The sequence below is a fragment of the Charadrius vociferus genome, unplaced genomic scaffold, assembly GCF_000708025.1.
Source record: "Charadrius vociferus isolate BGI_N301 unplaced genomic scaffold, ASM70802v2 scaffold259, whole genome shotgun sequence".
Lineage (NCBI taxonomy): Eukaryota > Metazoa > Chordata > Aves > Charadriiformes > Charadriidae > Charadrius > Charadrius vociferus.
The window spans coordinates 876,880-894,030 of NW_009661368.1; the positions used below are offsets into that span (position 1 = coordinate 876,880).

At 37.5% G+C, this 17,151-nt stretch overlaps 1 protein-coding gene across 1 annotated transcript in view; it reads right to left on the minus strand.

Annotated features, from left to right (window-relative positions):
* The window catches only part of ADNP (activity-dependent neuroprotector homeobox), a 19,565-nt gene extending 10,886 nt beyond the window's left edge, over positions 1-8,679 (minus strand). Inside the window, exon 1 of the mRNA XM_009893356.1 lies at positions 8,388-8,679. Within this exon, the coding sequence (XP_009891658.1) occupies positions 8,388-8,679 (292 nt within the window). The remainder of the gene's footprint in view (positions 1-8,387) is intronic.
* Positions 8,680-17,151: the final 8,472 nt, after the last annotated feature.

A 17,151-nucleotide genomic window follows, 5' to 3' on the forward strand; every position in this document is an offset into this window, starting at 1 on the left:
ATACTTTCAACATACATAAGATTTTCTAACTCTGTACTGCATATTAGATTTTGATTAAATAACTACAGAATATGCCAAGTTCCACCCTGCTTTTCTACCCATCCTTGCCCATACTGTAGTATCAGTTTTACTGTGTAAGCACCTCTGGGCAGAGGCTATATACACTGCTATTTGTACTATTACTTAACATGCTTTTGGATGAAGTAAAATAAAAATAATACCATTTATGACAAAGTATAAACGCATAAATGGTGGAAAAACTTTTGAAAATAATAATGGATATTTACCTTGCAAACAGGAATTTGTACTGAGAAATTATTGTATTAAAAATTAAGATCACAAAGAGTACATTTACATATTTCAGGGCACTATTACAATTAGTAAAAATCTCATCAACTAAAAATATTATTTGAAGGTTACAATTTTGCTTCAATTACAAAACCACCTAATATAGCTTAAAGTGAAGCCAGGTCCATTTTAAAGACATGAATAGTAATTGAAAATATTTAACAACAGGGCTGAGGAACAACAATGCCAATCTTGTGAAATATTAGTAACAAATGTGTTTAAAAGACAGTAAAGACTAATGGGGAAAAAATGCTGTTGCCTAAGAATGTAAACTCCTAACTAGCCTATTAATGGTTTAGTAAGGTTGTGTCCTCTTTGCAATTTCCAAGTAGTAGCATTTTCTCCATTCTTGATCTGTAGCTGAAATAGTAAGTGAAGCTTAACATTTCCAGATGGAAAAAACAACTCCAACCTGCAATTTATTCTCATAGGCCAGTCACTATGAAATAGTTTTCAATACTGAGCCCACCGTCACTTTTTTTCATGACTTAAACCAGATCTGACTTGTGTGATACCAGCACTGCATTAACAGGAAAACAAGAAGTACCACATAGTGCACAGAGTGAATTTATGTCCTTAAACACAGATCATGAATTGGAAAGAAAAAATGCTTCCTTAACATTCTATTCCCTCTCTTCCTAAACAGAATTGGTACGTATGGCTCGGAACACTAAGCTACAATAAAGTAACACGAGTCTGCTTTCAAAGCACAGCATAACTTTTTTTTTTTTTTTAACTCAAGAACACCCATTTATTAAAAGTTCTTGCTGCCGCAGTTCTTAGAGCAAGAGTAAAAAATATTAACGTAGCCAAGAAATTAATCATGGCTCCACTAATTCCTTTTCTGTAAAGGCAACTGAGTAAGTGTTGCTCTCGCTGTATTGCATTGGTTCACAGTAACGCTTCCTTGTAGCTACCTGTATGCTCAGTTTTTTCATCAAAAATTAGATGAAGCAGCATAGTCAAGTACGTTCAGGATTTGAATGAATATTTTCAAGTTAACTTCAAATCCAAGGAAATAGTGTCCTAGTAATTTTATTCCAGAATAACCAAAGTTCTTAATATTAACTGTAGGAACATCAATGCATTAAAACATTACATTTTAAAGCTTCTAGCAAGCTGTACTGCTTTCTTCAAAACCAAAGAATATACTCATTTTGCTTGTAAAGAAACCGTTTTTTTCTCATGACAAAGCGAGAGTCAGTACAGAGTTTGTCTTTAGGCGACAATCACTTGTAAACTTGAAAGTCTGCCACAAGTCTCAAAATAACGATTATAAAATACCTTCTTTTACTACAAAATGCCACTAACTACTTCTTCACCAAAAGAATCAAATGCTTTCTCTTAATTAGTGTCTAACATACCTAGACATGCCAAATATTCCATGAGATATATATAAACCCAAGTGATAAAGAAGGCACATTATTTAGGACTGCCTGATAACAAGACCTCTATTCTATCTGCACCATCTTCTTGCCTCTATTCTTCTGCCTGCCTCAGTTAAGTCTTAAAGACAAGAAATTATCAAGATCTTCCTATCACAACACATCATAATAGAGGATATAATTAGATCTTCACATCTGAAAACTGAAGATCAACCTTAATTTGCAAATTCTGCTCGATAGCTGAATCCAACTCACCTAATCTTAAGAAAACCCTCATCCTTAAGGAAACACAGTTCATTTTACTTACAAAGTTTCCTGACTATTTAATCATAATTAGTGGTGAGCCAGATAGAGTCTGATATTACAGTTTGTGACTACAAAAAGAGCTTTTACTTTTAGCATCTCTATTAATTTCTATTTACAGCAAGTAACTCCAATCGTAATTGCAATATACACAACATGCTGCTGACACATCGTTGAATGTGGACATTACAACAGTTGGGATTAGGAAGCATCTCAAATCATCATATAGACATTAATGCTATTCTTGAAATAAGGTATCCTTTATCTGACCAAAAGTTGACATTTAACAGAGGATACCTGGAACATCTCTTCTTCGTTGTCAGAGCTTCTTCTTACTGCTCTGAACCTCAGATCCAAGTTAGTATTTTAACAGAACACAATACTAAGGAGTATTCATACTCCATATTCATATACAGCATCCAGTAGGGACAAAACCACTGGTGCTTTAATCTGGCACTGAAGCTACTGCTACATCCAGCATCCCCCCTAGCGAAGGATGCCCATAATAAAGGGCCACAGATCAACTGATCCTTCTGCAAAATACTTTAGTTTAATGCTGTTTCTCCTATTTTTCTACTGAAATGCCAAAAGTGAAGTCTTAAATACTCTGCACTTCAGTGAAGACAAATAAAAGGCACAAGCCTTTTCACTAGGCACAAGCAGCTCAAGCTTAACACGTCCATCAGTTATCAATTCCTGATAGTTAAAGAAGTGCTACTTACCTAATATTATAGGCTCAGTACAGAACTTCTCTCTGAGATCTCACAGTAGCTTTCAAAAGAAGCTCAGCAGCATTTTTTTAAATAAAGGAGGACACCACTCAATCAACAATTCCAGCCCAGGATTCTAGTTAGCAGGACATTCTATGTTTCTGTTTTACAGTAGCGAAGGCATAACTAATTTTTATTATTTTCCTGTATGTTTCTACTCTATCCTATTAATTTCTGCACAAGTCCTAGATATTTAATACATTATACAACTTCTCTTTGTAAGGGAATGTGCATCTAGATGCACATTCACAGAAAAATAATTCAAGATGATCACATATACATTCAGCAAAAATAATTCTACAGAGAAACCTGAGCATTTTTTATCCTCATTAAGTAACAAGAATAATGAGATCCATCTTAAAGTCAACCAGTTATTTTCAAGTTCACAATTCAACAAACATAGCAAGAGTTAAGTTTGTGTCTGCCCTTCCATTTCCTAATTCTAGACTTGAGTCCCACCTACAAATACACTGGGAAGCCTTCGTTTGTAAGCTGAATTACACATCAATCTACACTAAAGTGCTGGGTAGAGAGAATAAATGATTACTTAAAACCAAGACCAACAACGTCCTTACTAGAAATATCCAAGTAGTATCTTTAGGTGCCTAAGAAAATTAATTACTAACCTAGTTATAAGAAATTCTGAAAAATTAGACTGATTTAGTAAGATCTCACTCATCTTTAGTGTGCTTGTACACAAAATGTCTGACTATACCAATCACAAAATAATGGTAAAATAAGCAGACTAACTGTGTAAGAAATATTTGGAACCTTCTTTTGCTCTGTATTTATGCAGTACCTAGCATAAAGGTCTAGTCCACAGCCAGGTACTGATTCCTAGAATACTTCAGTAACCAAATGCAAGCAGAAAAGACAAGCTATAAAAGAGCAAAATATCATTACTACATTAGAAACACTGTACTTTAGTTTTCATTTCATAGGCACATTTTGGAGATGCAAAGACCTATTTAAGACAAACTTCATGCAGTACAGGCAAGAGCCACTACGCAAACACATGAACAAAAAGCTAAGACAAGTTTCCTAGCACACGTGTTAACAAAAAGGTCTGAATGAAGCACTCTCAGATCTTCATCCAAAATTCGGAAGGGAGAGCAGGACGGAAGGTTTTATGAAAAAGCAAGGAGTATTTGCAAGGTAAGCAGAGGAACAACGGTTAAGAGACTTCACAGAACTCACAGTGTGTACATGGTATTGTGCTTGGGAGAACTGAAGCACTGTCTTTGGCTTTTAACAGGCTATAAGAGTCCCAGGAAGGAAGAATTTAATTTGAAGTGCAATTCTGTTATTTGCCTCTTACAACCTCAAAATTAGGGAATAAAATGACTATAGAGACTTCTGAAGTTTAAGAAGTCTACAGGAACCAGCAGTTCAGTTCACTCAATAGAATCACAGCCTGAAATGGGAATGAGCCGGGATATAATACAGGCTGATCGATTTATATTAGTAATTATGTCCAAGTTTTAGGAAGCAACTAAAGCTGCAAGCCAAAAGAGGCAGCAACATTGTGCCTCATTTGTTTAAAATCAAAGGCTTCTTCACTATTTTCAAAGAACTCGGGTTCACTGTTGTAATAAAAAAGGGACCTCATTTCAAGGTTAGTATTGTTTCACAGCAAATGACTTTTTCTCTCTACTCAATTCTCTAACCTTGTTAGCCATAGTTGGTAAAAAAAAAAAAAAATGAGTAGGGGAAAAAAAATGTATAACACCTTGAAATGTTCTCAGGAGCACTACTGTGAACAATATTCAGGAAAAAACATAATTCAACTGAACAGGAGGGACAAACCCATTACTAGAGAAAATTTCTGCTTAGTTTTAGGAACTTAACAGTGCAAATGTCATAACAAACAGGAAATCAAGACTTCTAATTCTTATGGCATGACAAAAAAGCAGAAAGGAAACAAGGTCTAGCCCAAAAATTAACCACTGCATAGTCAGAGAAGTTTCAACAAACCCCAAATTCTTCAAAATATCACTTTTTTTTTTTTTTTTTAAACAGATTTTAGCATTTAGATAGACTTGCAGCAACTTTTATCTCCATATTGCATCTTCACCAACTTGCTACTCTTCGGAGCACTTCGAATTCCAGATAGAAACAATTGCAGTCACTATTCTAAAAAAATGCAGAATGTGAAGTCTGACACATCCTCCTGTTATGTTACTCCACGTGATTTTAAAACCACTTTTAGCATTTAATAAAAAATAAACTATCCTCACTGTACCAGCTTCAAGCACTTCAAGTTAACATGGCCATGCAGTTCAGCCCTTTAACACATCGGTTATCAAGGGACTGGAACCACCTAGAAAACCGAGTCAACAGATGAGTTAAAAAAAAGATTACTGTGCAATTATTCGGAAAATTAATTGATGTAAAATACATAGTTATGTATTGCATGCCTATTTTAGAGTTCTATATTGCGACAGTTAACATTTTCTTATGCTACACATTTTTCTCAGTGCAGACAGTCCTCTCTTATGAGGGAAGTACTGATCTCCTACACAATACACTGTATTCACCACTTGAGAACTATGACCTTACAGGAAGGTATGCACCCAGGAGAGAGAGGATAAGGAACACAAGAGGGAAGAACAGCAAAAAAAGGTATCACTCAAATTATCAGAGGTGATAAAACAGAGAAAGCTTCCACCTGTCTTTAGGCCCCAAAAGCTGTTTCTATTTTAATGTAACTAAAATCTTAATTCTCCACTGTGTCTTTTGTATTTTGGACCTCATCAGATGAGCTGCCTTGCAGCCTGCTACCTTTGATACCATCAGGTAACAGATGTTAGACTGTTTCAGCTCTGCCAACTTTATCTAGAACAATGAAACAGAGGATCTTCTAGTACACAGCTTCAAAGCACCCACAGGGTGACAATGCTATTTTGATTCTAGGAAAGATGCATCAGTTTCAGAACAAGACAGCCTTTTTCTCTCAAGTAAAATTTTCAAATATTCCAAATCTGCCTTATCATGTTATTTTCATTTTTGGACAACATAATTCAAAGTGTTTACTATGGTTGTTTCATGTTTGAGCTTTGTTATACTTCTAACAAACAGCAAGCATATTTCTAATGTCATGGTCTTGTTAGTAAAATGGTGGTTTTAATCCAGAAATAGTTTAAAGACCTCAAGAAGTAATCTGAAGGAAATTTTTTCTGTGTAAAGGAACCAGGACAGCACCAGTCTAGGTTTTCCAGAAAACCTACTCTTAAGTTTTCATCTCTTTATTCTTAACTGCAAATGACATCACACTGTCAGTTTGTACCATTAGGAAAGCCTTCCATGACCAGCAAGGACAGAATTGTAGGTGACCCTAAACCTGGATGTTGACCTATTTCCATTGAGGAAAATGTCTTTACTCAACAAGGTTTGTAAAAAGCATCACTGAAATGGCAAGTTAAAAAAGATAATTATGGAATCCCCAGAGGCTATAAACAAAAAAAAGCCCTAGTCCCTAGTGCATTTTATTCTTACTCAGGCATCCCAAGCCTGTATGAGTAGGCGAGGTATCCTAAAGCTTTTTACAATGCCCACTGATTCTTCTGAAGTACCTGTCCACTGGTGGAACCAAGCCCGTGGAATATATGATTTTTTTAAATTCTACTTTTTTTTTCCATACAAGAAAAATATGATGTTAACATTGCTAATGATACTAGTGGAATAATTGAAAAGTTACTATCTGTCTATTCCATTTATTTCCTTTGGAAATTTAATGAACATAGTTCTAAGTGTATCTAAGTTCACAGAGCTGAGAACAGTTAGAAGAAGCAGTTCATCAAGAAAAGGAAAACTACAGAATTAAACTTTCCTAGTGAGCACTGAGTGAAAATTAGGAATGAAAAAAAGAGAGAAAAAAGTTACAGAAATAAAAACAAGGCTCCTGGAAGCATTTTTTTTTTCCCCCCATGCATTTATCAAGTTTCTTGACATACAATTTCTTTTACCAGCTGATAATTCCCAGGCCTACAACGAAAACCTCACAGGAACATAGAGGTAGAAAGCTGGTGGCTCATTTTGAGAGCATTTTCCTCTCACAATGAAACATAGAAAATTACTCATAATAAGCAATATTTACCCCTCACCCTACCCCTTAAACACTGTAAGTTCATTTTTTGGCTCAATTGAAAGGATCAGCACTGAGAAGAAAAGGTTTATGCATATTCAGTATGTTGACCATTTTGGTTTTGATGAGTAATAAAATTATTCAGCCACATTCAGTACACAGCCATGTAGGAGTCAGTCGTCTTAATTACACAACTCTTCTCTTTGTTACTGTGGCTATGTCCTTCCAGGCTGCCTCATCATAACTGATCAGTCAAAACAGGGGTGCCAAAACACTTTCATGATTAAAAACAAAAAAAGAGTAGATCTTTAATCCTAAAAAAGAATATGTTAAATACAGAAAAGCCCAAATATGCAGACAATTGAATCAGTTCCACATTTCCAGATAGCTAGTTCTCTACTGTTTAGAAGAGGCACTATTTCACCAAAGACTAAGCGTGAGAGCCCCTTCCCCGCCGTGTTTACTGTGAACACCGTGCCGGCAAAGCAGCCGTCTTCCAAGAAGGGCTGTAACATCCCCGGCTGTAAAGATGGAAGCAAACTACCATCATGTGTGCAAAGGCACCACCCCTATGACTCTATGGGCTCAAATTTCCAAATTGGACTAGACAGACTTCCGAAGGATGAGACTCTCATCCAGTATAAATGTATTCCCAGTTCATAAGCTTACAGTTAATGTTTTAGGGCTACTGCAAAAAAAACCCCAACACACCCCCCCCATTTTATAACTCCGAATATAAAAATATTACATAAAATTTAATGAAACTGCAACTGTAGAAGGGGTCTTCCTACTGTAATGTAAACATCTACTGTTTGTCAGTTTTTCAGATTTGATGCCAAGGTATTGGCTGAATTTATCAAATCAAATGTGATGCCAATGATTTGATGCCAACGCCTTAGATCTAATGACACAGAAATGTGCATCTCTTGAACCAACTGCTTCTTAAAAGCATTCTGTGAAATGTACATGTCCGTACAACTTCTGTTAAATAATTTACCTTGGAATAAAACTAAGGATGCAATTACAACTCTCTCTTGGGCACATTATTAAAAAGAATAAAATAAAACGTCTAAGAAAATCTGAAATTTTTGGTGATCTGAAACACAGTATTATCAACTGTACTGTTGAAGAAAGCATTAGGTGTGAGCATGTGTGCAAAACAGACAATTTCATAAGCAATGTGTAAACCCAGCCTTTTTTATCCCATTGTGACTTTGAGTTTGCATACATCTATACTCCGATCAATCCTGTCTTATTAAAATAATTAGCTCTGTAAGACCTACAGTTCATTACAGCACATTTTCTATAAATTTGAAACTAAAAGATACTAATATTTTCTGTTATTTCTGCACATGGTTATAAAATGGAACTGTTCTTACTCTCTCTTTTCCCCTCTCCCCCTCATCATCCCCCTGCTGCTTCAAAAGGTGTGTCCTTTCGTCGCTCTTTCCCCCTCTCCTCCTTTCTTTGCTGGTTCTCGGCCTTCTTGGTCCTTACCTCGCTCATTTTCCCTCTTCTCATCTTCCCTGCGCCAATTCATAGCGTCCACATTCTTTCGTCGTTCTCTCTCATCCTGTCTCCACCGCTTCTTGATATCTTTGTCCTTAACTTGCTCATTTTCTCTCCTCTTCTCATCATCCCTGTGCCATTTTATTGTCTCTGCATTTTTCTGCGGCTCCACGCTTCTTTTCAGATAGTCTTGTCGCCTCCTCCTCTTTTTTAACATATCCCTTTCCCTGGCACGAGCCTGCTTTTCTTTCTGGGAAAGAAAAGCTTTACGGGGCATCATGAGCTGCTGCTGTACCTGTAATAATATCGTATCCATGGAATAATATACTATACATGCACTCAGTCAGGCACCAACAACTCTCATTTGGAGCTGAATACTTCAAATACTACGGCAAGATAATTTACTGCTTCTTCTTTTTCCCTTCATAACCCTCTGCTAGCTCCATATTAGATAATGACAGGCAAGCTGCTATGTTCAGCTCCAGGCACAACACCTAACTGGCACCCCTCCAACATTGGAAAGTCAACCCCCTGAAATCCGGGGCCTAAGCAGTATGATTTCTTACAACTCCCACAGAGTTTTTAGCAGCCACTTGGCATTGCCGCATCCAATTGAAGGAATGGGCTGATAGGGGAGTTGTGAAGAAAGCCATCAATGTTCAAACCTTAGTTTCTTCTCTTACTAGAGATCTACATGTAATGAAACTTAAAGATGCTTATTTATCTTTTCAGACCTCCATCTCTACCAAATTTGGTTGAAAGTGGCCAACATTTTTCTTGGCTGGAAGGAGGGGGGATTAGGAGACAAGCCACAATCTGAAAAATTGTGTGAGCTTTGTTTCCTCGGGAAACCTGGCCAAAACATTTAACTGCAGTTAATGAAGTAAGTTCTGACTCATCTGCTCAAACTTCCTCTAAGTATGTTATGTCTTGCTATTCACAAGAACAAAGGAAAAAAGATTGTGACTATTTACTTGGAGTTTCTTCTGACAGCATTCCTGATGAATGGAGCTTTTTAGTTTTGTTGTTTTGGACTGTTTTGTTTTTAAAGTGGTGTCGATGAAGACTACCTTTTAACAAACTGGTTTACTTTTGATCATTTCTCTGTACTCATCCAGAACAATCACATCTTTAAATTTACTGGTGTCAATATCTGCAATTTTTAAATCATGCAAATCAAAACAGACCACAGAAAGAATTTATACTATCACTAATAGCCTTTAAATACTCTTCTGTACACATTGAGCAATGTTTCAGAAATGTCAAACTGCAGTTATGGCTCAGGTTTGGGGGTTTTTGTTTGGTTTTGAATTTTTGTTTAGAAGAGTTTTGCAGAGGTCTAATCAAAATGAGAACTGCAGAAAGGACAAAATTACTAGATTAGAATACTTAAGCAAAGCCTGAAACAAAATAAAACAAATGTACTTTTAAAATTTAGCTACCTTATGGAAAGCACTTGTTCCCAGCATGCAATACTCCATCTTTTTCCTACAGAAAAAGCAATGTTTCAAACCCTTATTCTAAAAGCTGTTCCTTTTCCCTATGCAATATATCCCCCCGCACACTTAAACCCACTAGTCTAGTCCATTGCCTTTGTTACATACACATCATGATCCCACGGTTTTCATTCCAATAATTCAAACCCAAATTTCTTAATATCCATAATAATACTAAAAGGGAAGGGCTGCAGCAGAATGAAACAGCACAATCAAAAAAATGCATGCAGTTTGGTAACAAGTTAGAGCATAAAATTCAGATTATGCTAAAAATTACTTCATTAAAAAGTGTAGGATAGCTCTTTTAAGCATTAACTATTTCTCAATAACACTTATCATTAAAATCAGAAAGCAATGAGAATCCAGGATCAACATCATCAGTGGAACCCAGACACTAAATCTTTCAAATAGTTTTAATTTCTCTATCGGCTGTGTGCCAGTACTACATTACTGTTGTTTACCAGAGCAAACTTAACTTACTTACTTTTAAAGCGTACGTTAGCTTTGTAATTTTATCAGTAACCTTATTTTATTGCAATAACAATGGCATGAGTGAAATACAAATTAAATCATACTTCATGCAAATGATTCTCCCCTCCCTCCCCAGGCAAGTACTGACATTTAAAATCCGTAATTTTTAAAAACTCTTTTGGGACCAATTGTCATATTTTCTTTCATTTGTTTTTTTTTTTTGGTGGGTCTTTTTGTTTGTTTTGTTTTGCTGTTGAGGTTTGTTTTTTCCCCTTTGGCTTTATCTCTTCATTGCTGTTAAATACAGTTCCCTCCCCTCCCTTTGAACATATCCCAGCCCACTCTGACAGACTGATTTATAGACAAATGATAGAAAATATCTTAATAAAAAACATTTCAGTTGAATTTCCAAAATTAAACATTTCAATTGAGATTCAAGTAAGAAATGTCAGATTGCAAGGAATAACTTAAAGGGACATCCAACTTAAACTATATATCTTTGAACTTCCATATCACAAGTCACAGGTTTTTCCCCAGTTTGTTTCAGCATGAGAGAATACTTCAGGCACTCTGGTCCTTTCTCTTGTAGTCAAAATCATCTTTTGCCTCTGTTGGTTTTAATAAACCAAAAGAGGGTGAAAGAATTTAAACCAGGAAACTAACTAATATGCAGTGAAGGTGCCAGTCTGATTGAGCGCAACAGCCCCCACCCCCCAGTTTTTCTAGAGTACAAGTTGGTGTTCCTTTAAGTTCAAAGTGTCCAAACATCAGATTTAAACAGTCAGAACTATCCTTTCAACTATTTTTTGCCCATACTCTGCTAAATGAAAATCTTAACTCTTCCCATTCTATTCAGTACATATTATGAGGCATTTACCTCCAAAATTAATGGTGCTTGGGCGTCTCAGACTCATTGGACAAGTTTCATGCAAAAGCCTCCAAAAATAATTCTCCTTCCAGAACGCCCACCTCAGCGATTATATTACACCTACTGTGTGAGGCCAAAGCCCGGACATAGAAGAAGGATCATATCCTGCTGTACAAAACAAAGCGTTAAAGACAAGAGATAAGAAATGTAGTAAGGGCAATCTTACATTTATAATGTACGTTTCATTGCGAAGGACTCCAAAGCTAATTATAAACCATGTTTACGGTACCTTTACTGACTCGGAGCTACTGTAGAGCACACTCCAGCAAGTTAACAGCGCTGCAAGGAAGTTTTAGCAGATTTGTGACTTAAACAACAGATTCCGCTGGGTGATGCTACCTGAGGAATATTTTAGTGCTCAGATTTCAATTAAGTTACCCAATTCAGAAATGCAACAGGATGCAGAGATGAATGTTTCACACTTCATATAACCTTTTGACTGAAGTGGTTAGGACCTCAGTTGACACCTCATCAGAGCTATTAGTACCAGCAGCGTAGCTGCACCCTGTATAGGTGAGATACACGTTGTAAAACCACAACAGCACTTCCTTGTACAGGTCATTTTTCCTAGAAGGTTCCCATACAAACCCAGTCCCACCTACAAGACTACGGGAGATTAAACAGGTGACATGGCTGTCAGCCACAACCCTAGGGACATACATTCATTTGGGAAGTATTCAGATTAAAATTTTCAGTTACAATGCTGCTAGTAGGAGGATGCGAAGTAAATAGTTTAGGGTAATGGCATGTAAATGATTATGCTACTGTAGGAAGACTGATACCTCTTCAACTCACATCACCCATAGACAGAAACTCAGTCTTGAACAGACTGAAAACACAAGACATAACATTAGTATCATGAAGTCTGGAACAACCAAATCTAACGTTTATACAAGAAAATTTTGTTGAGTCATTTATAATTACTCTTCCAAGTAATAAAGGTTTTTACTGTTTAAAACTGTTAGATTTTAATCCCTGTTCATTATTCACACAGAACATCCACAGCTTAAAGTACAGATTGAAACCATACTTGCTGAACAACAGAAGATACTAAAATGTTCTAAGAGATTTAAAAAGACAAAAGTCTTAAAATACTTCACGTCGAGGCAAAACCGAATACTGTATATGCTTTAACACAACCACTGGCCATATCTTCAAACAGCTAAGGATGATGGGTTATTTTGCTTCATACCAGATTATTTTCTAACTAGAAAGTAGAATTTGTGCCCCCGTGTCTCTGTGAAGTCCAAATTACCTCTCTCCCACTGAATCCTCATTGCAGAAAGCACACTTCTGGATGAGGACCGATCAGCCTCGAGAGCAGATTGGTGACAATTAGTGTCTCAGTCTGAAGACAGGGCTGCTGAGCACAGAGAAGTACTTCATCCCACACTGCGCCTCCTGAAGACTGAGTATCATTTCCCTGCATTGTGTTGCTCACAAGAATCACCAAGCATCTGGCATTTTTCTGACTTTATATCACCCAAAATTCTTTTATTTTAGCCCTTATTTTGCTAGTATTTTAAACTGAAGAGGTGCTTGGTTTACATATAAGAGCGCAACATAGTAGCTTATATCAGAGCTGACAGCAGCTGTATGTTCCTGGACAAAATGAAACGAGACTGTGAGTTTCTTGATACTGTATTTTTTTATTCCTCTATTCCAACTGCATTTTAAATAAGGTCTGCTTTTAATGACTTGCGCAGCTAACTGTATTTAATAGCATGCTCGAAAAAGCCAGCCATGAAATAGATTTGCAAAGATGGCTGTTAGTGCAAGATTGAGTGAAATCTCTTAAAATACAAGGAAAATATGCAAGAAAATTAACCTATGGTTCCCACAGCCATAGAAAAGCAGCCTCCTCACATATGCAGGTTAAATGATGCTATATAGTATGATGGTGTATAATATTTGATATTGACATGAGGCCAATGATGGCCTGTCCCTGCAGCGAGGTGGAAGCTGGGACTCTGGGACCTGACAACTCCGGGACCGCTGAGCAAGGCAGGGTGACAGTCAGGAAGCAGAGAGGTATCTTAGGGAAGAGTGAGCACATCAAAAATACCAGGAGCAGAATCATCAGGGAGAACAGAGAAGTTGGAAGAACCGAAAACTTCCTTGAAAAGGTAAGTGTTGCAATTAAATACCTCCCCTCCCTGCACTGAGTGAACAGTCTACTCCCAACACGTCTGTCGCTGGCTTACATTAAGCATTTTCACTTTCTTCTGTTGGACTCTTCTCTTTCCTCCTTATTTAAGCATTGCTGGCCTAGTTTTCAGAGGGCTGTGCACCCACATCTCCTGTGAAGGTAATGAGATTTGCAGTTTAACGCACATCTGAAATGCCAGACAACTAAGGGCTCGTTTCTCGCCTGCTATAATCCTAGGACGGAGGCTGTTTTGTAACAGCTTGTGCTCTATTCTCATGGCAACATTTTAAACAGAGAGCACCTCCTCGGCCTTATCAGCTCAACCATCTGCAACACCAAGCTTCTGCCCGTGTAACAGGATGGTCTTCAGCTAACTTCTGCCTAAACACCTCTCAACTCTAAACGGCAACTAGATAAAGACAACTCTGTGCGCAGCTGCCATGTTTGACCCAGCACTTGAATTAACCTTAAGCTGGCACATCAGCCAGCACAAGCCCCCAAAGCCCTTTAACCTGTGTCTATACCCGAAACAGGGCTAGGCATATCAGAAAGACACAAAGTCAACAGAAAACTCAGATCAAACCCTCTGGGAAAACCTGACATGTTTTAAAACTAAGATTATTGGAACTGAAGGAAATCAACAAATGTATTTTGCTATGCGGTCAAAACATTGTAAAACTTTTGCAGCACTGAGCACATGAAACCACCCCAACTCCCCCTCACAGTCAAATAGTCTATTTCTTAAAAGTCCCTTTGTCAAAAAAGAATTTAAAAATATTTAAAAATCACTTCAGAGATTAAATTGGCTACCTCCAAAAAAAAATTCAAGTTGCGTGTCAAAAAAAGGACTGTTTCACACCACTCCTCTGGACATCCTATGTAAATATTCCTTCAGGAGAGGAGAGGAGTCCATCTAAAATGTAGTACTAACCACCTCCCCCTCTTAAAATCCTTTGGAGGAAAGTCTTAGGCTAAAAATCTTAACATGCTACCTCAGTTGTTATATGCAGTTCTCAGAAAGGGCTTATGAAACCCTGTTTTATGTCGGTTTTTTGGAGCTTACTGTCTAGCTTCAGCTTGGTGACTCTTGCACTAAGAACTCCAACTTCCCATCGGAGGAAAAACTTCTATGGAAGACAGTTCTAGTGAAAGGAATCAGTAAGGCTAGTATGTCTTACTCTCCATTCATTTTTTATTTAAAGGTTAAAAAAAAAATAAAATCTTCTGCAGTCCAGCAGACAGGGATCTTTTAAGTCATTCACACACTTCTCATTCTTGCTCGATTTCTGGAATTTTCCACTGGTGCCAGAAGCTCCATCTGGTGGGTGTGTATACTAACTGCAAAACTGAAAGGGAATTAACTATTTCCTTATCAACTTTAGTTTAGTAGTAAAAGTTCTGTACACTGTAATTTCTGTGCCCCAATATAAAATACAAAATGGCCAAATTCTGATTGCTCTGGGAATCACACCTCCTTATTTCTATTCTTGATGAATAATCTGCTACCTTACACTCTGCTGGGAATTTCTGTTGGGTTTTCTTTTTCTTATTTTGATGACATAGGCTGAAGTATGTTAAAGAATGCTGTTAGCTAAATTTGAACGTTTCCTAAAGAAGGATTTTTTGAACACACATGATAAAACCCACATCAATTCTGGCAATCTCTACTGCTTTCTCAAATGCAGTTTTAAATTGCATCCATTCTCTAGGGCGCACTATACTTCAGTGTATAGGACATTTTAAATTAGAGGCACTAGCAGCTCAAGAAGTAGGCTTACACACCTACTGCCATCTTAAATAATATCTTTTGTCACTGTTCAAGATCTCAAAAGATAAACATTTATATGCATCCACATATGTGCAGTGAAATCAATATGTAATATACAAACTCAATATGATAGCCTCACTTGTTTAGGGCTATTTCTTAAAGATTTCAGTTTGAAATGTAATAAAGCTTGCACATCTTGCTGAAATTTGAAATTGAGACTGGTGATCACTGAAGCACGAAGGATATTATTTGCTTACATCATGATATCCACACTTCAGTGATCAGGAAAAAAGGCTGCATGAATATGCCCTACAATTCCAAAATAATCCTCATCTAGATTGTAGCTAAGCATGAACAATCCCAGAATAAAAATTATTTTGGGAATACATTTCACCAATTAGCAGCTACTGTTTTAATTAAATCAAGAATCATCTTGAAATTTTCAATCCAAAGCTCACAAAAACATTTGGATACTTAAACAAAGCGGCACAGAAGCCTCTGTAAAATGTGCAAGAACAAAGCATGTAATCAATATATACGTAATTTATGATTGGATTACACTGATTGTGAAACTGCAATCGGATTAGACAAGTGAAAACGGTAGTCCTGTCTTCTCTGTGTCACGTTTTCCTGACATCACCACTGTGTCGACAGCCAGAGCAGAGACCTGATCCACCTGAAAAGGAGTGTTTTTCAGGCAGAGCAGTTCCGTCACTCACCCAAACACAAGCGCCAGGACTGGTACAAGTAAGGTGGCAGGAAGCATGGCTCATCATACCACCCCCCCTTCCAGTGGCAGCACAGACACAGATACATCTAAACTGACAGTGAAACTGCATCCCTTAGTGTGTCCTAACTAGTAAAATGCATTGCTTGCATGCTGGTATAAGTGGCAGAACAAATCGACAAAACAAAAGAGAGCATACAAACACTTTTATACAAGCCCATCCAACACCCTGCCAATACACGCTTTCTCAGATAGTAGATAGATTAGATATTGAAGAGATCTCGCCAACTGGCTAGCATCTGAGTATTTAAAGTGTAAAAATAGTCAGTGAAGTAGGCTGACGCTAATTGTTTTTCCTTTGCCTTACCACCACTCCACACACGCTATGCACAAATGCTGGCGTTACGTGATTGGGTAAAGTCTGTAAACAAGAGCTTAAAATCAGTCTTACCACTTCACATTTCTTCCCTCTTTCAAAAAATGTCTAAGCATAGCTCCCAAGTGTTCCAATCCCTGACTACATTCCAGCGTTAATCCACCTCAGCTACTGCTGTCTTCGGTCTGACTCAGGAACCTTCGATATTCAAAAGGCTTCATAGCAGCAGCAGCAGGGATGGGGGAACCAAACAAAAAAAGATAAATCAAAAACTTAAGTTTGACTGTTTAGGGGGAAAAAAAAAGCATTTTAAGACAATTATTTTGCCTACTTAGATTTCAAGAGACATTTTGCCCCCTTACTGTTGCTGCTATGAATCTGCATCACTAGCAACTTCCTTGGCTGAGCCACAGCACGAGCAAAGAACTACCAGATCCAGAGTCTCATCAGAAATCAATACACTAAAGAGGTAAAAAGGGGTGAAAGAAAGAATGCCTGAAGGCTGAGGCCTGAACGAGAAGAGGAGCTGGGGGTAGGGAAGAAACACCAAACAGAGAAGCCAGGCTTGAGAGCATGTCCTTTGCCTACAGTGAAATGACTGCATGAGCTGAAGAGTATTACTTCAGTGGACAGGCTGTTACACAGTTACTTCATTTCGATTTCTTGTCAATTGTTTCAGATACTGCTTGAGAAGTAGACTATAAATGAAACATTTTGCCACATGATCCGGATAGCCAAGAACCTGCAGGTGTGATGTGCTCATAGAGTCAACTACACAGGTTCAGGACCCCACAGCCAGTATCAGTTTTCATCCAAAGCATCTTTAAGGCCATCTTG